Source organism: Microtus pennsylvanicus, chromosome 4, assembly GCF_037038515.1.
Source record: "Microtus pennsylvanicus isolate mMicPen1 chromosome 4, mMicPen1.hap1, whole genome shotgun sequence".
Classification (NCBI taxonomy): Eukaryota; Metazoa; Chordata; class Mammalia; order Rodentia; family Cricetidae; genus Microtus; species Microtus pennsylvanicus.
This window is the reverse complement of record NC_134582.1, coordinates 131,752,195-131,776,951: the sequence shown is the minus strand read 5'-3', so window position 1 is coordinate 131,776,951 and position 24,757 is coordinate 131,752,195. Positions and strand designations below refer to the sequence as shown.

General features: G+C 39.9%; 1 protein-coding gene across 1 annotated transcript in view; it reads left to right on the top strand.

The window, feature by feature from the left end:
* Positions 1 to 23,507, top strand: part of St8sia6 (ST8 alpha-N-acetyl-neuraminide alpha-2,8-sialyltransferase 6) — a 138,689-nt gene extending 115,182 nt beyond the window's left edge. Inside the window, exons 5-8 of the mRNA XM_075970529.1 lie at positions 8,574 to 8,718; positions 12,901 to 13,013; positions 15,824 to 15,916; positions 17,191 to 23,507. Of these exons, the coding sequence (XP_075826644.1) occupies positions 8,574 to 8,718; positions 12,901 to 13,013; positions 15,824 to 15,916; positions 17,191 to 17,659 (820 nt within the window). The 3' untranslated portion in view covers positions 17,660 to 23,507. The remainder of the gene's footprint in view (positions 1 to 8,573; positions 8,719 to 12,900; positions 13,014 to 15,823; positions 15,917 to 17,190) is intronic.
* Positions 23,508 to 24,757: the final 1,250 nt, after the last annotated feature.

Below are 24,757 nucleotides of genomic sequence, written 5' to 3'. Positions count from 1 at the left end.
TATAATATATACCCCTTCCCACACACGGTGAAGGTTCCACACATGAAAGAAAAACATGATTTGTTTTTTCTGGATCTGGCTTATCTCACTACAACACCATATAGTGTTAGATCTGTTCCTGAAAATGGCCTACTTTCTTTTTTATTTATGAATCAAACTCCACTGTGTTTGTACACCACATTTTCTGTATCCATTCACCCGCTGATGGACACCTAGGTTGGTTCCAATTGGCTATTGTTCGCGGTGCTGCAATCAACCCAGATGAGCTATTATCTCTGTAGCGTGCTGACTTAGACTCCTTTGGATATATTTCCAGGGGCGGCTTAGCTTGATTACTTCCCTGCTGGTGGGAATGTAAACCCGTCCCTGTTGTGGAAATCAGTACGGAGGTTCCTAAAAAGAAAAACTAAAAATGAAGTCATCTAAATGTTTGATTAGAAGGTTTTCTTGCAGTAGCCTGCCAGTCACTTCCTTTCTCTGGTCTCCTGCTGCTTTCTGTCCTCTGATAAAAACGTAATATAGTTCCCAAGCTCAGGCTATTAGTTCCCCAAACACGTACTGAGGCTCTCATCTACTGGACGGTCTCAGTGTCTTTGTAAGTTCTTTCCCTGTGCCCCGGGTTAGTGGTGGGGCTCTAACCATGTGCTCCTCCCACCAGGCCATCTCACTTCAATCTATATTATGTCAGACAATACCAACATACTAATTATAGCTCCCCCTAGGTAAGCAAGCTCCCAGAAGGCAGGTCATGTTTTATCCATGTTCGTATTTAATAATTTGTAAGTTCTAATTCCCATGACCTTGGCCTCAGAAGATTGCCTGCTGGCTTCCCAGTAAAATGTGTGCTGGGCTGCTGCCAGGCACTGACCCTTGTTTAGTCAGCCCCAGCAGCTGTAACAGAATATCACAAGCTGAGGGTTTAAACAGCTGGTATCTCTCATCGTTCCAGAAGTGGGCAGTCCAAAATCAGGATGGCAGCATAGCTTTACTGAGATCAGATTAGGTCCCTTCTCTAGGGAGCACATGGGAACAACTTCATATCCTTACAGCTCCATTTTCATGACCTCATGTATGCATGGTCAGCTTCCAAAGACTCTTTCTCCTAATGGGGTTTTAATCTCAGCTTTGTCATTTAATACCTTATAATTAACTTCTCCTTGTCATTCTCTTTAATAGTCCCTGATCACTGTAAAGGCAGTGATGTTTTATTCACCAATGTATAGACAACCTCTCCCAGTACTAAAGATTTGACAGATACTAAATAGGCACGAATGAATGGAAGGAAGACTGCTGAACGTGCAAGGTCCAATGAATATGATTTGTGACTTCCTTCACTTGGGGAGCTTGAATTGACCCCCTCTGCAAAACTGTATTTACTGTGTGCAGTCTGTAGGATCTCTGCTGGACTTAAATTTGGTGCAAAGCATTTGGCAGAAGGTGAGACCGCATTAAACATTTGTTGTGCTAATGGTGGGTTATTATTGGTCAGTCAATGAATCGTGTGCTGTCTGTGGCAAGGTGGGGGAGCAACAAGAAAGGAGCTTCAGATGCATTTCTGCTCAATGTAAATTTAAAGAAATGAAAAGAGTGGCTGGGCAGACCACTCAGTGGTTGAGAGGTCTTGCTGCTCTTGCAGAGGACCCAAGTGTGGTTCCCAGTTTCCCCACAGCAGCTCACAACCTTCTGTAACTGCAACTCTAGCACATCAATGCCCCCTTCTAGCCTCTGCAGGCTCAATGAGCAGGTGTACAGAGAGACAATCATAGATTAGAAAAAGTTAATTTTTTAAAATAAGAAAGTAAAGAGAATACATAGGAGAGAATCAGATGGAGGATTGATTACTTGCCTTAGTGTGGGCAAAACGAAATTGGGTTATTAGTTGGCAGGGGTTAGGATGGTAAGCAATAAATCCTCTACATTTGTGCTGATCTTTATGTTTTAAACCTCCTTTCCTAAGATTCTAATTAGAAATACAGAAAAGGAGCGAACCCTAGGAATGTAGCTCCTTTTTAAGATGTAGACGGAGCCTGAGCCTTTCTCTCACCCTGAGTGGCCCACACCTCATTAGGGAATCTCACAGAGTAGTAAACAGAAGGAAAACATAGGAGCCCTGGGTACAGGCTGGAAGGTCATTAGTCTGCAGACTGTCCTGTACTGTCCTGCCCACTGTCTGCCCTAAGGAGTGATTAACATTTCATGGAGAACTCAAGCAGTATTCCTCTTAGAACCAAAGGAGAATTTTGCTTGAGATTCCATACAAATAAAATAATAACATAAAGCAAATAAAATAAAATAATAAAAGGAAGGGAGCAGCACTTACGATGGAAAAGAAAAGGCATCTCAACCACATCGGAGACACACATTCTTTTCTCAAAAGTGTGTATGAGGCCATCTGAGAAGCAAAGATACATTTGCACATTTTGAGATTCCATCTTTAGAGGTCAAAGCTAAACATCCTCAGCTGGGTTCTCCAGGACCAGCTTGCTCTTTGGAAGCTAAGTGTTGCTGAGAAACTCATGACCTTTCCTGACTTCAGGAAACTGACATGCTCCGAGGAGAGGGGACAGGAGGGGAGGGTGAGCATGCTCTCCTCTTTAAATTTTGTATGGAAGAAGTGGCTGTAGGTGGCACCCAGCAAGAGTTTAGGGCACAGTGACAGGGTCACCTGATGGTGCTGATTCAGTCCAGGCCTCTGTACCTTCTCCATGGGAAACAAGAGCTCAAGGGTTGCAGCTATATGCAAACAGCTTGGGGCATTTAATATGCATAAGCTGTACAATGGCCTGTAAGGCATGCCTGGATAAGCACACAGCAATATGAGATGCTGCCTGCCTGAAACTGTGAGTACCTGTGTCCTCGTAGAAATATTTTGAAATGTGTTCCCACAAAAGAGGCTTAATCCAGAGGCATAAGAAGCAGCATTTCTCCCTAATTTTTATGTATTCTCATAGACTGGAAAGAATATCATCAGACAGCTTCAGCTGCGTACAGTCGGCATTTCTTGGTCTCCCTTACTTCTCTCCCTCCGTTCTTCACTTCTCTCTAAGATTTTACTGTAGCCCATGCTGGCCTCAAATCCACCACATAGTCAGGCTTGCCTTGGACTTGTCTAACCTTCTGCCACAGTGCTGAGATTACAGGGCTAAACCAGACTGCTCGGCCCACTTATATACCAGCTGCAGCTTGCTTTCTTGTTGGACTCGCTTTGGATTGCCAGCCCCCAAATAATGACATGGAGACTTATAATTAATTGAGAAAGTTTGGCCTTAGTTTGGGCTTTTTCTCCACTAGCTCTTATAAAAACTAACCTGCTTCTATTAATCCATATTCTGCTGCATGACTCAGTTCCCCCTGTACTATATGTCCGACTTGTTTCGAGTCTCTGGCATCTCCACCTTTTCTCCCCAGAGTCCTCTCTCCCCCAAAGTCTTCCTAACGTCTTCCTCCCTAGCTTTTGGCCATTCGGCTCTCTCTTAAACCAATCAGAAAGTGCCTTGACAAAGACACATCTTCACAGTGTACACAAATATTCCACAACAATTGAACCCCGTTTTTAGGTCTAAAAATGGGTTTAATAATCATGTCTACCACCCTTTCAGCTGTGGGAACTGAGTGGGATAATGTGTGTCTGCCAGTTCTCAGGAAAGTGACAGGGCTTTGCAGGTGTGTGGCTCATGAATCTCCACACTTGCTGTAGAAGGCTGTGAAGCCTCTCACGGCAGATGGTACGGAGCCCAGAAGTGAGGTTGTAATTAACATCATCAGCATTCTCTATTTCTTAATGTGTCCTCACTTTTCACAAGAAGGGCAGAATCAGTAAACCTATCACTGCGGCACATGGTTGACTTCAGATCATCCCATCAGGACTTACTGGTTTTAGGGGGATAGGAAAGGAATAGCAGTTTCTTTGTTGTTATTTTGTGTTATTTGTTTTCTGGTTTCCTTGGTGATTAGAAGCAGCTTAGTCTTTTGTTACTTCTGCAGAGACAAGATGGGGTAAAACAAAGCATGTTCAGTTATCATTCTCCTGTAGACCACGAGAGGTCTGCAAGTCTTGTCAGCCTAAAGGCAGGCACGGAAATGTTACTCTGATGTGTTGGTGTTTCCCAGGAGGGCAGTTTTCATCACTAGATGTTCATATTGGTCTTTTCTGTTTGTTTTGTTTTGAAACAAGGTTTCACTATGCAACCCAGGCTGGCGGTGAACTCTCGATCCTCCTGCCGCAGCCTCCTGAGTGCTTGGATTATAAGAATGAACTACCCGGTTTCCATGCACCATGCACCTAATGATGATCATTTTTATTGTGATTTCCTAAAGAATGTAAGGTCAATGGCTAAACAAATGTGGTACACAAATGAAACAGAATTCTGTAATAGCAAAACCAGTCTAAAGTGAAAAATAACCACAAAAGTGGTTGCTGCTTGTCTTAGAGTTTTGTTGATGTGAAGAGACCCAATAACCATGGCAACTTTTATAAAGGAAACATTTAATTGGGGCTGGCTTAAAGTTCAGAGGTTAAGTTCATTGTCATCATGGTAGCATGCAGGCAGATACAGAAGGAGAAGGAGCTGAGCGTTCCACATCTTGATCCACAGGCATCAGGGGGTGTGTTTGTGTGTTACAGTGGGTGTAGCTTGAGCATAGGAGACTCCAAGCCTGTCTCTGCAGTGACGCACTTCTTCCAGCAAGGCCATATCCACTCCAACAGGGCCACACCTCCTAATAGTGCCACCTGATGGGACAAGCATTCAAACACATGAGTCAGTGGGTGGCCATACCTATTCAAACCACCACACCACTGGGGACAAAGGTGTTGAAAGCTGAGTCATAATGAGACCTTCAGTTTGGATAGATGAAAACAACAGTCACTATGGACAGACAGATAAACAACAGGGTATATGACTTACAGATATGCACAGTGTATATTTAGTAAAGAGTTAATTGTAGAATCCAGCTGGTGGTTACTCAAGTGCTCATTTTTCAACTTCCAACTTTCCTGTAAATTTAAAAATGTTATTACAATCCACTTAAATAGTACAATTCCAGAAATACTTATTGGTATATAAAAAAAACACTAGTTGGAAACCCTGGTTAGCATTTTTTGTTTTGTAGTATTCTTGTAAGCACTGAATATCTTTAATAAATTACTTTTCAAAAGTAAATGAGAATTTATTATATTGCCCTTTCTTAGTACACTGGATTAAGGAGACATTTAAAGTGATAAGCACAAATGAAGTTTTGAGTTTGCAGACTGAAAAAAGGAATTGTTATCAAATTAAGCTTATAATTAAAAACTACTTAGTATTTTTATTTCCTTTGTTTTCATTGCCTTGTTTTGTTTGCTTTGGTTATCTTCATGAACTTTCTTCTAGAAATGTTAGATCCTAAGGGATGGAAAACAATAAGCAGCTAACAGAAATGAACTAAGAAGAGCACAGCATTTTTATGAAAGAAGTTGCCTGATGAGTGCTGTAGAAGGCCTTGACCTTGAGTACAGATGACTTTACCTGCACTTTCCATTCACTGTTCATTCCTGAAATTCGGGAGGGGGAACTTTTAAATGAGCACAACACGTCAGAGCATCATGTCACTTCAAAAGCACAAAACTCAGTAGGAATGTGTCTAAAAGTGCGTCCCGACAATAAACGTGGAATTGGAAAAGACCTGTTATAATGACTCTTACAGCCAGGTCCCACTTAGAGACAATGTATGTGGTCCCAATTGTATGCATATTTCATAAGTAATATGGAAAAAAGACAAGTTTCAAGAGTGATAAGATGATGAACATAATAAAAAATGGTTACTATTCAGAAAATACAAAAGGAAGGGGAAATTCTGCAGACTCTCGCAAGGCTGAAAGGTTAATCAGGTGCTTGGTTTCCATGTTCAGTTACTCTAAGAGTTCCTATGAAAATGGACAGAGAAAACAGACCTCAGCAAAAAGATATCTTTGTTGTATAAATAGAAGTTCCTCCTGGCTTTAAGATTTATTAATAATCCTGGAATAATTATTAAGAAATGCTTTGACATCAACGTCCCTAAAGCATTACATAACAACATGTAAGTTATGAAATTTTGACATTGGCCTGTGTTATAATAACCAGGACTTCTAAATGTATTGAATAGTAATTGATATTTTTCTGGAATTTCTTTTGGAATGACCACCCAAATTCATAACTCTCAAAAATCATTGTACTTATCTATTGCTCTCAAATAAAAGGTTATATGTTATTATGTAGGTGACTGCAATGCTACTCAAACTAGTTTTTATATTTTTATAATTATTATACAACAATTGATAAATTCTACTTTTATTTATTGCATTGTTTCCATTATCTCATCCAACTGTTTTCTCGGTCTGCATTAAGGTATTGATACACATCCTCTCTAAAGTCCTTGAACATACTCAGAATTGCCATTTTAAAGTAACTGTCTCATGCTTCAGCTGAGTTGCTTTTCTCAGGGTCCATTACAATAGACTTCATGGTCCACCAGACTCTCCCTGCAGCCCCTTTCAGCCATTCTTCCTAACCATCTTCATCCCTTTGTGACTCCCTGCCAACACGCAGAGCCACTCTCTACCCACAGTCACCACACTTAACTAGTGTGTATCTGGCTGGGGAGGCATGTTGATTGTTCATTTGTGTGTTTTTGCACTGGGATCTAGGCATCTGGAGTTGTGGTGATTGTGGTACATCTTGATGTAGATATCAGGTTTCACCTTGATGGGTGGGTATACTGTACTTGGTCCCAGCCAAGGTGGCTGTTGTGAAACCTTGTTAGAGAATGATTCTGTGGGTTGTGGGGAAGTCACAAAGGAATGGAGATGGCATAAAAGAAAGGGCTGAAAGGGACTCTGGGAAAGAACTAGGAGGACCCTGAGTCCTCAGTACATGGCCAAGTCCCAAGGGGGCAGAGGTGGGCTCAGAAGAGGAGCTCAGGCAGGCCTATTACAAAACAATGGTATAGTATTTTTCTTTATTATCCTTGAGAGATCCATTTTAGATCCCACCCAGCTATGACTGTCTGAAACTCCAGGTAATGCTGGGTCTTACATATATTATTATATATATGTGAATAATATATGTGTATGTTATGTGTGTATATAGTGCATATATAATAGATATGTATATAAAGAATATATGGCATACTATTATATATAATATGTGTACATTATGTATGTACACACATGAAATATATGGCATATCTACATAGTATTTATTGAATATACATAGTATATATGTATAGACACATTGTTTATGTATATTACATATATGTATATAGATTGTAGAGCACATATATGTTTAATTTATAAGTTAGACACAGTAAGAGATTAACCACAGTAATTCATGATAAAAAACAGTTAAAACTTGGGCTAAACAATTGTCATCATTAAGGCATCATCCAGCACCTGGAGGAGCAGATGCAGAGACCCACAGCTGAACATTAGGTGGAGTCAGGAGAACCCTGCAGAAGTGGAGAGGGAGGATTGCAGGAGTTGCAGGGGTTGAGGACACCAGGATAACACAGCCTACAAAATCCACTAAGCAGGGCTCGTAGGGGCTCACAGAGACTGCAGCAAGAACACAGAACCTGTATGAGTCTGAGCTATGTCCTCTACATATGCCTGATGGTTGCATAGCTTGGTGCTCTTGTGGACTCCCAACAATGTGGATGGGGGTGTCTCTGACTATTTTGCTGCATATGGGATTGGGATTCAGCTATGATATGAGGGTTTGTGCCCAGTCTTATTGTATCTTATGAGGCTATGTTCCGTTGATATCCCTGGGAGACCTGATCTCTTTCTTTTAAAGAGAAACAGAGGAGGAGTTGATCTGGGGGAGAGAGAAAGGGCCTGGGAGGAGTAGAGGGATGCAAAGTACAAGAGAAAAATAAAGGTTAAAAAAACAAGCCAACAAAAAACTTGGACTAGAGAGATGGTCCTAGGCTCTACCAGAGGACCCAGGTTTGATTCTTAGCACCGCATGGCTAATCAAAGCCATCTGTAACTTCAGTTCCAAGGGACCTGATGCCCTCTCCTGGCCTCTGCAAGTACTGCATCCAGGTGGTCCTCAGACATACGTGGAAATAAAAGAATCATATGCATAAAAATAAAATGTAAAAAAAATTAAAAATGCAACAAATAACAATGTTCTTACTAAAGTTTTGTGGAATGGCTCACCCTCTTGAAATTATCTTGGAGCAGAGTTTCCCATGGGCGACTGAAACCTCACAGAGCATAGCAATGGCTAAGGGACTTCAAGGATGGATTCTTTCACTTCTCTGTTTTTCTTGGCAATCTAATTGCAAGGAAGTTTTTTTATCTCTGCAACTGTTGTGTTCAGAACTGTTGCCTCTGTGAAGCCGGCTTCCACCCAAGGGCGTACATACACCCCACAAGTCACCATCCTCCCACCCGGGGCTGCAGAGGAGTGATGTCACCTCAGTGCCTGGCCTGCCTTCCTTCTGAAACACAACAGCCCAGATTCTCTTGTGCTGTATCCATTGTCCTGTCCGTGTTTGGTGTCTTCATCATATTCCTTGGCTTATTCCTTTATTCTCATCCACTGTAGGGCAAAGCTGGCTTCCTGTTGTGACGCAGTTCAGACCTTCGTGGTTTCCCAGAATAACACTCCAATGGGGACCAACATGAGCTATGAGGTGGAAAGCAAGAGGCAAATCCCCATCCGAGAGAACATTTTCCAAATGTTCCCAGTGGTGAGTAGGGCTGGTTACAGGTTGTAACTAATGAATGAGTCTTTTAAAGCTGGGGTGCTATCTCATGGCAAATGGGACGTGTAAAGTGGTGAACCTGCCAGAGTCCAGTTCTTTTATTTTTATGTTTTGCCGCCTTAAGACTAAACCCAGGGCCTTGCTCATGCTTGGCAAGGGCTCTGCCTCTGAGCTACACCCCCAGTCCCTATGGAGGCAATGCAGAATGAAGTGTGGCTCCCTAAGAAGAGAGTTTATTACATAAATGATAAATTCTTTGAGCCATCCATCCCCAGACTCTTCAGTGAATGAGCTGAGACACGGCATTTCAGGGCTCTATTGATTGGGGCTGGGGAGGTGACCACCACATTTTGCCTAGGATCAGACCCTTTCGGTTGTCATTTTGGATGACTAAACCCATCCTCATACAAAAGGCTTACGTGACTTACTTTAGTGGCGTCACTATATAAGAATTTGTGGACAATTCATGTAACATCCACAAGACAAAGTATATTGTCTGCTGTGTACGCTGCTGTATCCCAGGCTCCTAGAATGTTTCCAAGCACATATGTACACTCTCTACATGTCTGTAAACAAGCATGTGTAAATGATATGTCCTCTGCTGCTGGGCACAGTGAGAAAATGTAATTTTCATGTACTGCAAGTACAAAATTGAGGGAGATTTTGTCATGAAAAACACTTCATTCCTTATAATCATGAATTCACAGATGTCTTCCTTATGATGTTTAAAAGCAATTAGACCAAACTGATATGATCAGATGGGATCTCAGTATCTGTGCAGCTTGCTATCCGTAGATAGGGTTTCATAATTCATTCTGCCTTTGTTAGATGTTTTACTTCTCAAAACTAGTTTTGTGTGGCTTATGTAAGTTAACTCAACATTTTTGTGTTACAATTCAGAGAAAGAATAATTAGTTGAGAATAAATGAGAAATAACTTGAAAATGATATAGAAAAATGCTGCAAATTTTCTAGATGAAAAGGACAGAGAAGTTTCTCATGAAGCAGAGAAGATTTTTTAAAATAAAGATAAATTTGCTGTTTATAAACAGTTAACCAAAGAATGCAGTTTGTTGTAAATAAGTGTACCTCAAGAAAGTTTAAGAAAGAAATCTTTGTTGCATTTGGTAGTTTATGCATGCAATTCTTGCACTTGTAGGTACAAAGTTCTGAGTTTCATCCCCTAACTACAATTACAGACAGAAACATCCAAAGCAAACAAGACCCTTATGAAACATTTGTGGAATACATTGAAACTACAGTAAATGAAATCATGCTGGTAACTAAGTGTTGCTATGCCCATGGGAGGCCTACGATAGCTGTGTAAGCAGCATCTCTCCATCTTGCTGGTGTTGACCTTGCTTTCTGCTGCCCAGCTCAGAGATGCTGTCTTTAACATAGCTTGAAAGATGATGAAAGTTGACAATTCTGTTTATTAACAACTGCACTCATTTCCAACTACCCTGATTTTTGTTTGTTTGTTTTTGGTTGGCAAACAGGAAATTCTGCTGGGTGACCTGGGTAAAACATTGTCACCATGTGCTGCTTCCTTTTTCCCTTCCATGGCTAGGGATCAGGCTGGAGCCGACCTCCTCCCAGGCCTTCTTCCCATGGTCCACATTGTCTCCCCTGCTCCTCTGTGCCCACACCTCCTAGGACCACCAGACACAGAGCAGCTTGCCAGAAAACTTTTCCATCAAAAAAAAAAAAAAAGTGAAGTACTGCCTCCAAGTGCTGTTTTGTTTTGGGGAACATTGAAGTTTGTATTTTATTTCAGCTCCCACTGAACACCAGTTCACCAAACATACGGCTGTTTCTTCCCAATTGACCAAGAAACCAGAGAAAACAGTCATTATTTTGAGGGCTTAATTTGATCTGTGTTTTCCTTAGTAATCTTTTCAATTGTACCATAAAGAGCGTATTTGCAGTATTGCATTCCAGCCTGTCTATAAAACTCAGAATTTACTGAAAAACCATGGAGTCAAAACTGTGGAGCCATCCTGGGCTTGGATTTCAAAAATGGTAAATAGCTTTCACTATCCGGGAAACATTCATTAAAAGCCAGCACGACAATGGCCTTCTGGATAGAAGTTCATCCACAGGGATGAACTGCATCATGAACATGCTAATCCACTCACTGGCTAGCAAGAAACTGGACTGGGCAGGGGCTTGGACCAGCCTACCTGGGTCACAAGCCCAGTTCTGCCTGTCCAGAGCTATTGCTTCAGGTCGTTCGTCTACATTTCCATCTTTAAAGCGCTCACAGTGGCTGTGTGAGCTAAATCTGCTAGTAAGTTATGCATGTGGAACAATGTCTCTCATACAATAGATACAATGCGGCAATTAGAACTTAAAGACAAGCTTACAGAAAACTCTGTGTGCCAGCTGGGCATTTCTCAGAGGCAGTGTCATGAGGAGGTGGCAGTGACCGTGGCTCAAGGGTCTTCGAGCACTTTGAGAAGCTCAGAACTTCTAGGATCTTGCCAGAGGAGCCAGTGACTTTGCTCTGGGGATGGCGGGGTGGCGCTTTGGTTCTGTAGCCTTTCCCATACTCTTTGGTTTAGATACTAACATCACGGCCAATTTTCTGTTGTCGGTGATTTAACTGCCAGCACACAGAGTTGCTGAGTGTTGCCCAGTCATGTCTTGCGATGTCAAATGAGCCAGCTCTAACACACAAATGGGATTGCACTAGGGGGGAAGCACTGGACCAGCAAGTGCTTATGGAGAGCGCACTATGAGCACTGCGTTAATCTAGCTCTGGGGTGAGAGATGAGGGGGAATGAAAAATGAAGACATGTTCTCTGCCTGTGAGGATGTACACTCCAGTGGAAGGGACAAACAGATCTCATCACTGTGGTGTGTGTACAAAGCCTAGGACACTCTTTTATGTGAAGGGAATGGATCAGCAAGAGAAACATGTATGTCGAATGGCAAGGTTTTATTTTATACGAGGAGGACGTAGGGAAGTGGGCAACCGTTTAGGGTAAACAGTATGGGTGAGTCCTAGAAAAAAATACAAGAAAATGTCAGACTAGAGAGTCCCCAAAGCACACTGATGGCCATCTGTAGGGTTGGCCTGCATAAGTCCAGTGACTTCATTGAGCCTGCTTGTCTAAGGATTAGTGAACCAAAGAAAGTATTAATAAATTAGCTTTAATTCTACACATTAAAGTTACAGATTTAATGCTGTTTTCCAACTTCTTTATTTTCTCTCTTTTTAACTCTGAACTGCTCATGTTTGGTGGAAATACACAATGCATGATTTTCTCATTTTTCTTTAATTTCTCTATGTAGTATGATATGTCCATGGAAGGTAGGGGAAGATATATCAGGCATCCTACGCCACTCTCAGTTACATAATGATATTAAACCCAGCCTGGGTTACTTGATAAAATAGCTTCAACAGAAACACTATATTAAGCCAGATGGTCATGGCACAAGCCTTTAATCCCAGCACTTGGGAGGCAGAGGCAGGCGGATCACTGTGAGTTTGAGGCCAGCCTGGTCTACAGACTGAGTTCCAGGACATCCAGGGCTGTTATATGGAGAAACTCTGTATTAACTAAAAATTTATATTGTAGTTTATATTATAAGAATATTGTTTTTGTCTTATATTTTATTGTATTTTATGTAGTGTTTATCCCTCCCAAGAGAAATGATACAAACTTACATGATGTTTTTTTAATTACAATAAGTTGATCATATGCTATGCATTTATTTATTTAATTAATTAGACAGTGCATGTGTGTAATGTATGGCATATGTGCACACATATGCAAGGGCAACTCATATACAAAGAAACCAGCACCAAATGTTGGGTGCCTCCCCCGATCCCTGTGCACCTGCTGTTTTGAGACAGGCTTTTGTGGAACCCAGAGCCCACAGTTTCAGTTAGACTGGCTGGCCCACAAACTGGAGCTCCCAGGATGCACCTGCCTCCTCCTACCCAGGTTCTACTATAGATATGTCTCTGGATTTGACGAGGGAGCTATGGACTTCTAAGCACACATGAAAAGTTAAATTTCGGGAGTCCAGCTGATGATAACATGCTTTCTTTTTTCTTGGGGGTGCTGAGAATTAGATGGTGTCAACTTAGCCACATTGTAGCCTTGGTTTTAATTTTCAAGCAATTGTGTCATGATTGGTTTCTGCTCTCTCCTGCTAGTCCCAGCCTTTTGTGAACTACCCTTATAACCAGTGTGCCGTGGTTGGCAATGGGGGAATTCTGAACAAGTCTCTCTGTGGAGCGGAAATTGATAAAGCTGACTTTGTTTTTAGGTGAGTCTTATCAAGATGGTTTCTTGGACGCCAAGAGTCCAAGGGTAATAGAAACAACCTATGTGTCGAGTTTTGCTTTTGTCTTTGTGATTGTATTGCTAGCATCTACAAGTTACCCAGGTAGGCTTTACTGGAGGTCACAGGACTCACGAGTTCCTCAGTTTGTCCACGTCAGCAGCACAAGGATATGCAAGAAGAAACTGAATGGAATCACAGTGAAAGGTTTGGGACTGCAGGGCTGATTAGAGGCTTCAGCTTGCGGGCGGGTACTATGGTTCCCTTGGAAAGCCTCCCAGGAGGGGCATTTCTGTCCTGACAAACCAGCGCAGGGGCATTTGTTCTTCAGTCGCACTAGGAAAGATGCTGACCTAGACTTTGTATAGTCACACACAGTGCCACTTTCCAGCTTGAGAGTTAGCTCACACTGCGCATCTGCTCCACGCTGGTCTGGTAACGCAGTTTTGTCTGGATACAAGGTAGTCTATAACAGACACAAAGTTGATTTCTGTGTGTGCTTCATGTTAGTGATCACTGACTCATCTAGCTCTAATGTGACTTAAAAGAGGGAGCAGCAGGTGTCTGCTTCTTTACGTTCAGGGAGCATCGATTTTGTACATCAGGGCCCTTTGGTCCCCACGGATTGATGATACCTGCTCTACATATTAACAACAACCACAAAGGAAGTTCCCAAATAGATCCTCCCTCACGCTCAGCTCGTGTTGGTGATTTATATTAGTGGTAATTACACAGCAGCTGATCTGATGGTCCAGAAATTACTGAACACACATTGAATTCATGATGGAACAGTTTTCACGCTTTCCTGTTTTACTTTGACATGGCCCATACTGGAATGGGTCAGCCATTGTTCACATTCTCAGTGTTCGTGTGTGGTGGGGGAATCACAACGAAGATAAATAATGGTTCATGTACTAGGCTTTTTATAGACTTAAAATTCCCCAAACATCTGTGGTGGGTATTATGCAAAGACATTAATTTGATTTTATAGCAGCCATAGAAAGAACAGCTTAGCCTTAAAGTCCAGGAAAAACCTCTTGGCAGTTATTTGATTGATAACTTTAGGACAAGGCACAGATTTCCAGGTTCTACTTTAGCTGATGCTAGGACTTTTCTGAACACACTCTTTCTTCTGAAGTTGGCCATTCAAACTGAAATAAAACCTAGGGCTACATATGGCTGGTGTCATTAAAATGTATTTAGTTCTTAAGCCTGTACTTACTTTGCCTATGCTTGTTGGTTACAGATGGAAGTTGCCCATTTGTTTTCATTTGAAACACTGGGATACAAATTTAGTGTATAAGGAACAAGCATGGCCATAACTACATTATATAGTAGGCTATAACTATACTGTTACATCTGTGTATGCATTTTATATAAATATTACACACATATAATACACATATACACATGTGTGTGCATCCTGATATTTTCCATAAAGTCTCTTGTTACATTAGAAAGCACTTTTAAGCCTGGCATGGTGGCTCATGCATGTAATCTCAACCGTTGGGAGGCTGAGGCAGAAGTGTCTTGAGAACTTAAGGCCACCCTGGGCTGCAGAGTGTACTCCAGTCAACTTGGGCTACAAAGTAAAACCCTGTCTCAAACAACAGCAAAACCACTCTGGATTCTTCAAAACAATGTCTGTCTATCTGTGACTTGTTGCAGGAGGCTACTGTTAAAGTCCTTCTGTGGCCTCCTATCTATAATGAATACATATTTTTGATGTATATTTTATAGCAAAGTGAGAAGTACATATTTCATTTATTACTGTGTTTTGCAGGGCATGGAGCAGAGTCCTGCAGCCTCATCCATATTACAGATGGTGCCTGCTGTATACAGTGCTTCTGTGGGCACTCAGTACTTCCTTCCCATGCTCCCCTTTGAACAGATGTTCTAAGTGAAATTTAAAATATATTCCCTTGGGGCTGGAGAGATGGCTCAGTGGTTAAGAGCATTGCCTGCTCTTCCAAAGGTCCTGAGTTCAATCCCCAGCAACCACATGGTGGCTCACAACCATCTGTAATGAGGTCTGGTGCCCCCTTCTGGCCTTTAAGCATACACACAGACAGAATATTGTATACATAATAAATAAATAAATAAATTTTTTTTAAAAAAAATCCCTTTTTCCTGTCATTGGAATATATCAAAATCAGTATCCTTCATGGTTTTCCAATAAAATAATTAGTACTCGGTTTAAGACAGCTGGATGAAAATTGCTGCAAATTTCCTTTATTAATAACCTAACTTGGTGACGAAGTTATCCATATAGATATCAGAAGATACTAGTGCTCCTATGTAGGTTTTGCTTCTGGGAGACTCTATCATTGTATTTTCAGTGCCTTGGGCTCTTTAAGTCTGTAGTGACTATCCCATTGTGAGAATATAATCAACCTCAATCAATATAGTTAATCTAAGTCACAACATCAGTAAAAAGCCTTGAAAATTCTTCAGAAGCATGGCAAGGAATGAGTTGTCACTTCTGGCTTTGCTACTTACAAATGTCAATGAAAATGTTAAAATCACATGCCATTTTGTACAGTGTTGGAACATCATCTGAGAGTCCAGTACTTCTTGTTATTTTCAAGCGGCATTCAGGTAGATATGAAATTCTCACTGGTTTCCCAGGCAATTGCAACAGCTGTCAGATGTGTGTGTGTGTATGTGTGTGTGTGTGTGTGTGTATGGTGTGTGTGTATGGTGTATGTGTGTGCGTGTGTATGGTGTGTGTGTGTGTGTACACATCTGCTTTTATAGATTGTATTTTGAGATTTTTTTTTCCTTTTTTATTCCAGGTGCAACCTCCCCCCAGTCACAGGGAATGCTAGTAAAGATGTTGGAAACAAGACGAATCTTGTGACTGTCAACCCCAGCATCATAACGTTGAGGTGAGTGCCTGCAAGCTGCTCGTAGCTCCTCAGAACACGGTCTGATCACGTCACACATTTCTCCTGCTGCTGCTGAGGCTGACATGCCCCACAGCTGAGCCAGCTTCTTGGGAAAACACAAAAGAAGCCATCTGCAAAGCTGAACTCTCATCCAGGCTGGGCTTTGTCAGAAGAATGACTCAGTTGTAATTCTAGTGTTGTGAGCTACATGTTTCTAATCAAAGGAGAATTTATCTCTTCAACTTAAAAAATAGGGAGTGCGGTTTCTTCCGTTTTTTCAGAGTCTTCATGCTATGTACAGTTTCTCCTTGATTGTGTGTGTATGTGTATGTGTGTATTTGTGGGTTTTTTTACAAAACTGTTTATGAGTTTGAGAGGAAGTTCTAGCACAGCCTGACAAGCCCCATTGGCTTTCCCTTTCAGTAGTTTGTTATACAGAATACTTTCCATGGCTTCTGTAATGTACCTGTTACAGAAATGTTGATTCCTTCATAAAAATTCCACATATACTTTATTGCATTTTTTTTCCTGTCAGAAAGAGACTCTTACCACACACCTTTAATGCCTGCACTGCAGAAGCAGGCGGATCTCTGTGAGTTCCAGGACAGCCAGGGCTACAGAGAGAAACCCTGTGGAAAAAACAAACACAGAAGCAAAGAGATAGACTGCTAATCATTAGTTATAGATGAGATCCCTCAAATTGTTCTAAAGTCTCAGAATGAGAAGAAAACACTGTATCTGCCTTCCAAAAACTAATCATGGAAACATTTTACTTGAAAGAGTTCTTTCTCGGGTATCAGGTGACACAGAAGAGGGTGACAGCCTAAATCAGCAAGGAAATTGTAACAACATCTAAAGAGCATAGGCTCTCTGAACAAAACTATTTGGTGATTAAATGTGTAAAATAGGTGAAAAAATTGACTTTCAAATATATATAGGCTATAATGTTTGGTTAGAAGTAAGTTTAAAGGTATTGAAAAGCAAATGCAACAGTAGATAATGGATTGTAATACAAAATAATAGAAGAAATGTCTTTCTGCTAATAAGTCTCTGTAGATCAAGAAAGAGGAATGAAAACCAGGTATTGATATTGACATATTACTTGATCGATGTTTCTAAGTCAGTGGTTTGACTTTTTAATATAATGGATATAACTAGTTGCATTTTTGATCAGATATGTATTTGACATCATATAACTAAAATTATTACTTTGATTATTATTGTTGCTGTTGATGATGGTGATGATTGTTGTTTGTTTTTTTTTAATTTGACAGATACAAGAGCTTGAAGGGGAAGAACACAAAGTTTCTGGAAGACATTTCCAACTATGGGGAAACATTCCTTCTCCTGCCTGCCTTTTCCTACAGGTTCAACACAGGCATCTCCTTTAAAGTCTACCAAACCCTCCACGATTCCAAAGTTAAGCAAAAAGTTCTCTTCTTCCATCCCACTTACCTGAGGCGTCTTGCTCTTTTCTGGAGAACTAGAGGGGTGACAGCCTACCGCTTGTCCACGGGCTTGATGATCGCAAGTGTCGCCGTGGAACTGTGTAAAAATGTGACGCTCTACGGATTCTGGCCTTTCTCAAAAAATATAGAAAAGGTACCTATCAGTCACCACTACTATGACAACAAGTTACCTAAGCGTGGTTTCCACCAAATGCCCAAAGAATTTAATCAGATGCTCCAGCTCCATATGAGAGGGATCCTCAAACTACAGTTAGGCAAATGTGACGTGGCTTAAAGTTTCTTAATATGAGAATAATTTCAAGAAGATGTGATAGGTGAGTCATGATGTCGGAAAACACTAAAGGAAGGAGGCACAGCGAGTGGAGCATTGCGAAAGAGTTCCCCAAGATGGCTAGACCAAAACTCCCCACTAACTTCGCAGCCTCCACCAGCCACTCAGTCCAACCTCCAAATTTCTCTGAAATCGAGCTCATGATATCAGACTCAGACAAGAAAATTCTTGGAAGAATGTTTTAAAGCCTCTTGGCATAGGATTTGATTTGAGGCAGGGCCTCACTGAATGTTTCCTAGTTCCTATTTGTAATAGTCATTTCCAGTTCTATTGGAGTGGTAATGAAACTGAGCCAAAGATCCCTTTTGAAGAGAATGGCAGAATCACAAGGATTCATCAATTTCTTACTCACAGCCCTTCCTTTATTAATACTATCTTCCCATTATCTTCTCTTTCCTAAAGATTACTTACAAAAATAGATCATTAAATAAGAAAGTGTTGATTATTCGGGAAGAAAATTCTTTTTTACTTGGCCCTGTTCCTGCTTTTGACTCAGTTCACTTATGACATTAGCCGCATTGAGCTGATGGTTGGATTTTGGGGCCTTTCCTTGCCTCTTTTGTCTAAATTTTCTTTACCTATATCATTTTATACTAAATTACTTCTTCAAGGTTCTGCTTTTCTCCTCCCCTCCCCAACTGAAAAAATCCACTCAATGACATAGGTAGTTAAATACTCATCGCTTCTCACCTTTTATCTTGTCTGTGGAGTTAACTCATCCAATTTTTAAAAATATTGAACATCTATTTGATGTCAGGCCCTGGGACCAGGCTCTGTAGGAGGGTATGAAGACATTGCCATTGGCAGAAAAACAAGTGCACACCATTGATTGTAAGACATCATAATCCTCATCAGGACAGTTACAAACAGGGTGCTGGAAGAATCGTAGACAGGAACAGTTAGATCTCTTCTAGTAGAATGAACTTCATTGAAACTAGTTTAGCGAAGAGGTGGTTCCCTAATTAGAACTAGAAAGCAGTCGATTCTTGGCGAATTCAGAGGATTTTAGGTAGAAGGAAGGTAACAGGAAGAGAAAGCCAGTCCCTTGATTCTGATCATCAAAACAGGGGTGCTAGAAGGTAGAACGGGAAGCTGCCCTAAAGCTTTATGTTGGGGGAGAGGACAGGGTGTGGAGGTGGTGACTTTTGCACACACTGGTGAAGAGGGAGTAATTCGGATCCAGGCACTTCAGGAAGAAGACTTAGCATGGAAACCCCTCACGTATTTCTCCAGGGAGAGATGAAGGTTTTCATGAGAAATTATACTCGGAAGCGTCAATCCTTAGTAAAATTTGAGTAAACATTAAATATGAGCACTTCACATTCACCCAGTGATGTCCCAGTGATGCCCTTACTGTAAATCATAACACATTTATTAAGTTATTTGACGATAACTATTCATGTGCACGCATTCCTGCTTATCCATGGATATTCCCAAGAAATCTAAGACAGAAGTATAAAAGATGAGGTCCACATTCCAAGATAACCATAAATTTTATTTTTAATTCTTACCTGAGCCATCTTATTGCATATCAAATGGGTTTTTTGGGAGAATACTGTGCTGTGAACTCTTCATTCTGATATAACCTTATATTTGACATTTGTGATGTTATTTCTTTTGTTCTTTTATAGCAAATTAAACTTATTAGCTTTTAAATTTATGGAAAGTTCATATATAAATATTTTCAAAAGATCAAAGGCTTTTAAGTTACACAAAATCAAACTTATTTGTCATCGTTCTTCTTCGGGTGAATAGAGACTCTTTTATGCTGCTGCTAATGGATTTAATTAGCTTTAAGTGTCTCCTAGAAACATTGCTCATGTTTCAATCATGCTATTAGCAAATAAATATTTTTTAAAGTGGATCAGAAAACTACCATTTTTATAATTAATAAAAATATTTCTCAAAATATTTTGTGTCTGGTAGAAACAAAGTCTTTCTGATAATATTGGGAATACATGATTGATGAACAAAAGTAGGCTGTATTGAATTAAGTTAGTAAATAGACAGTGTGGAGATTTGCAAAATGTTCTAGCAAAAAAATTATGTCTGGTTAGGAAGTTTTGAACTTACTTAGTGTTTTCCCATATAAGATGCTATTTTAACTCAGGAGATTTTAAACATAAAAAAAAACCTTTTAGTGTCACATACATGGATTTCAGAAAGTCTCAAGATAGCCTGAGGCTAATGATCATCAATTCAGTAGAAAAAAATCCTTGAAACGTCTGTATAGAAAAGCACAGAATTGTCCACATGGAAATCGTTGATTTGTTTCTTGCTTCGCGCTTGTGTTGCCAAACCTGATTGTGTTTGGAGATTTCCTGCATAGTCGAGATTGCCTGAGTGCTGTCGACAGATCTCATGCCGCCTAGTCCACAGAGCTACAGGATGGGGTTCGGGGCTGTCTTTGGTGCTTTGCTCAAAGTATGGAACTTGCAGCAATTCACTGCCATGGGACAAGAAGAACTGTGATTAAACGATTGCCGTTCCCAAAGCTGATGTGCCGTTCGCAGAAACTCCCGCATTGTGTTGTGCACCCGATGCATTGTAGGCTACATGCATGTCTCCAACACATTCTGCCTTAAATCTACCTCCCGCATCAGTCTGTAGTTGTGATTTTGCCATGGTTTGAGGCTTTTGGCTGTTACTCAAACTCTTTTTAGAAGCGTCCACATCTAACAAGAGTGGGTGGCTCATTTACATCTGGATATTTCCTACCTGGGTGAGCATGACTTTCCCTTTGTTCCCTTGTGATTTGCCAATAATGTGCTTCCATTCCCAAAGCCAACATGACTAAAAACATTCTAAAATATGCTAGTATATGAATTGTGGTAATACAGGAATATCAAGTATGTAATTGGTAAAAACAAAACTTAGGGTTTTTTTTTTTTGTTACTTAATGGTGGTTAATACTGTCTCAAGCTTCCACCAAGATCAACATACACAAAAACTCCTGTAGACTTATAGATTAACCATATCAAGTCTGACAGCACTGTGTGGTGAGCATTGCTCAACTGCCGGTAGGTGGATTGAATTTGATATTCTGCTACTAAATTCCAGTCCATCTATAGGCATTAAAGACAGATAGTCTGAATACTAGAGCTAGGTAATGACTGACTTTCAGTTAAGATTTTTAGGATACTTCATGCTTCGAGGTTCTAAGAGACATACTAGCTTCCTTGATTTTATATTCTCTTTGTTGTTTGTCATCATTGGATAATGTTACAGAACAATAAAATTCAAAACAATTTCTTACCAAATCCAAAGGGAGAAAAGAATACACATTCCAGTGTATGGTTGGCAGTGCTGCATGTGAGAACGAGACTGTGGACAAGGGTATGGTTGGTTGTTGGTTTGGTTTTTTTTAACTTTCAAAGAAAGGAAAAGACAGAGCACGAGTTCCATGAAAGAAGATTTCATGCTATATGTGAATTTAAACCTAGCAAATGTATGGACTTTGAACAGATAATCAAGGGCATTTTGACCCTGAGAACTTTCTTTGCATAGAGTACTGAACTGGGCCATAAATCAGACCCACTTTTACTTAGATCTTTTTTCTTGCTTACTAAAAATCTTGCTAGTTAAATGCTGCATCTTGTCAAGTATTTTGAATCATTCCAGGAAATTCAGGAGACTTTGGGAAAATTTAAAAAATAGTGTGTAACAGGTATACTATGATCTTAAAGCTATTATAGAGGTATAGTTTTATGTAACATATATATTATTTACATAATATTATATAAAATATTATTTTACTATTGAACATTAAAGACATTTAAGAATCTGTTATATCTGAGAGACATATAAAGATTACTTCCCTATTTGTAACCCAAAAATCCAGATTAATAACATTTCCTATTTATGTGTTGTTCTGAAGGCTGGATAAAAACACCTCTTGACTTTTATTACTCTGAGTCATTTCTCTTCAAGGATCATTCTTCTTTTTATAAAAATATTCAAATGGTAAATGACAAAGACACACTGCTTATATAATGGGGACAAACTCTTTTTTAAAATAATTTATTTTATTTGCATCGGTGTTTTGCCTGCATATATGTCTGTGTGAATCCCCTGTGTCGGATCCCCTGAAACTGACAACTGTGGGCTGTCGTGTGGGTGCTGGGAATCAAGCCAGGGTTCACAGGAAGAGCAGTCAATGCTCTTAACTGCTGAACCATCTCTCCAGTCACGACAGACAGTCAAACTCTTTAAAAGAGGGTTTTTGAATACAAATCATTACATGGGAAGAAATGTATACCTACACAGCACCATGGGAGATGAGAAGTCAAGCTCCAGATAGATTAGAGTATAGCAAGGAAACAGCATAAAGCTAAAAAAAATATAGGTAGTTAAAGACTGCACTTCTGCACATAATGAAAGGAATATTTTAAGTAACTAAGCTAACAAATGACAGATGTGACTATATTAAAATGAAATATTTCTACTCACTAAATTACATCACAACACTCATAGCCTCATGACAGACATTTCAGGGGAATGCCATCCCAAGTAAAATTTTAAAATGAGCAAATACTAATGTGGATGTGGTTTGCAAAGGAAAACCTGTGTAGCTAATAAGAACAAGAAATAATCAAACTGACTAGGAAGCTGAGAAGTGAAAATTGGAATGAATATTACATCCATTGTATTGGCCAAAGTTAGTGACGTCATTAATTCCTAGTTTTGGTAGATGCATAAATTAATTCAACATTTTGGAAAGCAGTTGGAGGTGCTAAGTAAAATTCATCCCACAGCTGTGCTATGACCCAGCCATCTCACTTGAGGATTTATGTGCCAGAGAACTTCTAGGAAAAAAAATACTAAGACAGATAATTAGACAAAAGAACTTTCCATGTTGGGAAACTAATGAGTTAAGTTTTGTGGGTACAGTATGTGGAAAATAATAGTTTTTAGAAACAACTGGCTATAGAGAGATGGAGAGAATAATAAGGATAGGTCTTAAGATTTTATCATAAGGAGAAATGATCTATGTCAATGGCATTCTATTGCTTTAAGTATATACTTTAATGCATATATCTCAAGGTCATATGTCAAATACAAGAAGCGTGTCCACTTAGGAGAGAGTAATGGGAATGGGCTTATGGATAAATCTTGTCATGACACATAGATTCTTATTCTCACATTAAGTATTTTACTAACATTAAAATAGAATCTGAGACACAAAACTGTAAGTAATTTACATTAAGGTTGCATTATAGGAGCAAAGGTAGCATCAAACTCTCATGTGTGATTATAAAGCCATTTCCTCCACCCAGTATGCAAGTACAGAGGGAAAGGAAAAGCCAAGGCCATAGCTACAACTGACATATAACTGATCGAGCATATTGAAAGTGTACAACCTGCGCATACTCATGACACCATCTCCACTATCAATATGCACATCCGTTTGCCCCCAAACGTTTCCTTGTGCTAATTTGTAATCAGTTCTTCTTACTGTTGATGTTTCTAGCCTACTTCCTAAGAACTCTGAATCTGTTTTTCTATAGACTAGCTTACATTTTTTTACAATATAGATGGTTTACATTTTTTTAGAATTTTGTACAAAAGAAATCATGCTACATACACTCATGTGCTGTCTTGCTTTTTCTCAAAATGATGCCATGAAGACTGGTTTTGGTTTGTGTATCAGTAGTTGACTTCTTTAATTTCCGGGTAAAGTCTTGTGGAACTGTACCACAGTCTGTTTGTACGCCTACCTGTTTATATACAATCTTGTTGTCTAGTGGTTGCGGATGCTCCTAATAAAGTTATCACCAACAGTCGTGTGCAAGCCTCTCTCGCTGTGCGTTATTTCTGTGGGGTGAAATCTAGGATGGTAATGGCTGGGTCACAAGGTCAGTGTGTGACTAGCATCTTTAACAACTAGTTGACTGATGAAAGTCTTAAAACTTACTTAATTCTAATTTGTTGAGTTTCCATAATTTTTGTTTGAAATTACAAACCCTGCTGGGAGGTGGTAGCACACGCCTTTAATCCCAGCACTCGGGAGGCAGAGGCAGGTGGATCTCTCGGAGTTCGAGGCCAGCCTGGTCTACAAGAGCTAGTTCCGGGACAGGCACCAAAGCTACAGAGAAACCCTGTCTCGAAAAACCAAAAAAAAAAAAGAAAGAAAAAAAAGAAATTACAAACCCTTTGCCAAATCCAAGGTGTTCTGTGTTTTTGTTTGGAGGATTTATAGCTTAGTCCTTCCAAAGTGTGAGTCACTTTGAGGTAAGATTTTGTGTCTATTTAAGGTGTGAGGTAAAGTTCAAAGCTAGTATTTTACATATATCAAAAATATTTTGCACATGTCTTACAACTTAGCCAGTAAACTTACTGAAGAGATATTTAGACTTATTTACTTGTGGGTTCTATCTACTTCCATTGTTTTTATGCCAATATCTTATTTTCACTGTTGTATGGTGTCATAAGTCTCAAAATAAGAAAGTATGCATACTAATCGTATATCACGTGTGTGTGTGTGTGTGTGTGTGTGTGTGTGTGTGTGTGTGTGTGTTGCTATTCTGAAAGGTTTTGTGTAAGTTTGTTCTTTTGTCATTATATGTTTGGTAACATTTACCAACAAAATCATTTGGGATATAATTTTCTATGAAGGAAGATTTAATCTCAGCAATTTCTTAAATAGACATGGGACAATTCAGCTTGTTATTTTCTAGAGCATAATGTTCGTCCTTTATCCTCCTACTGTGAGTAGTGAAGCTGAGCGCCACCAAGTTGCTCATAGCTCCCCTTCCCCTTTAACGTGGCCTTTGTCTGCTGTGATCCCCTCTGTCCTTTGCTCTTGTGATTACAACCTGTGTCTTTTCCCCCAACTGACCATCTCAGAGAACCAGATTTTAGATGGCTGATTGGATTGTCAATATTTATTTTTTTCAGTTTCATTCTGTTTATCTCTTATATTTTTTTTAAAAAACAGGGAAATCACATGCTGTGTTTTTCTTTTGATGCCATTCTCCACAACTTTTTTCAATGTTGGAGCTTAAAATCAGGACTTGCACATGGTGGACAGATGCCCCACCA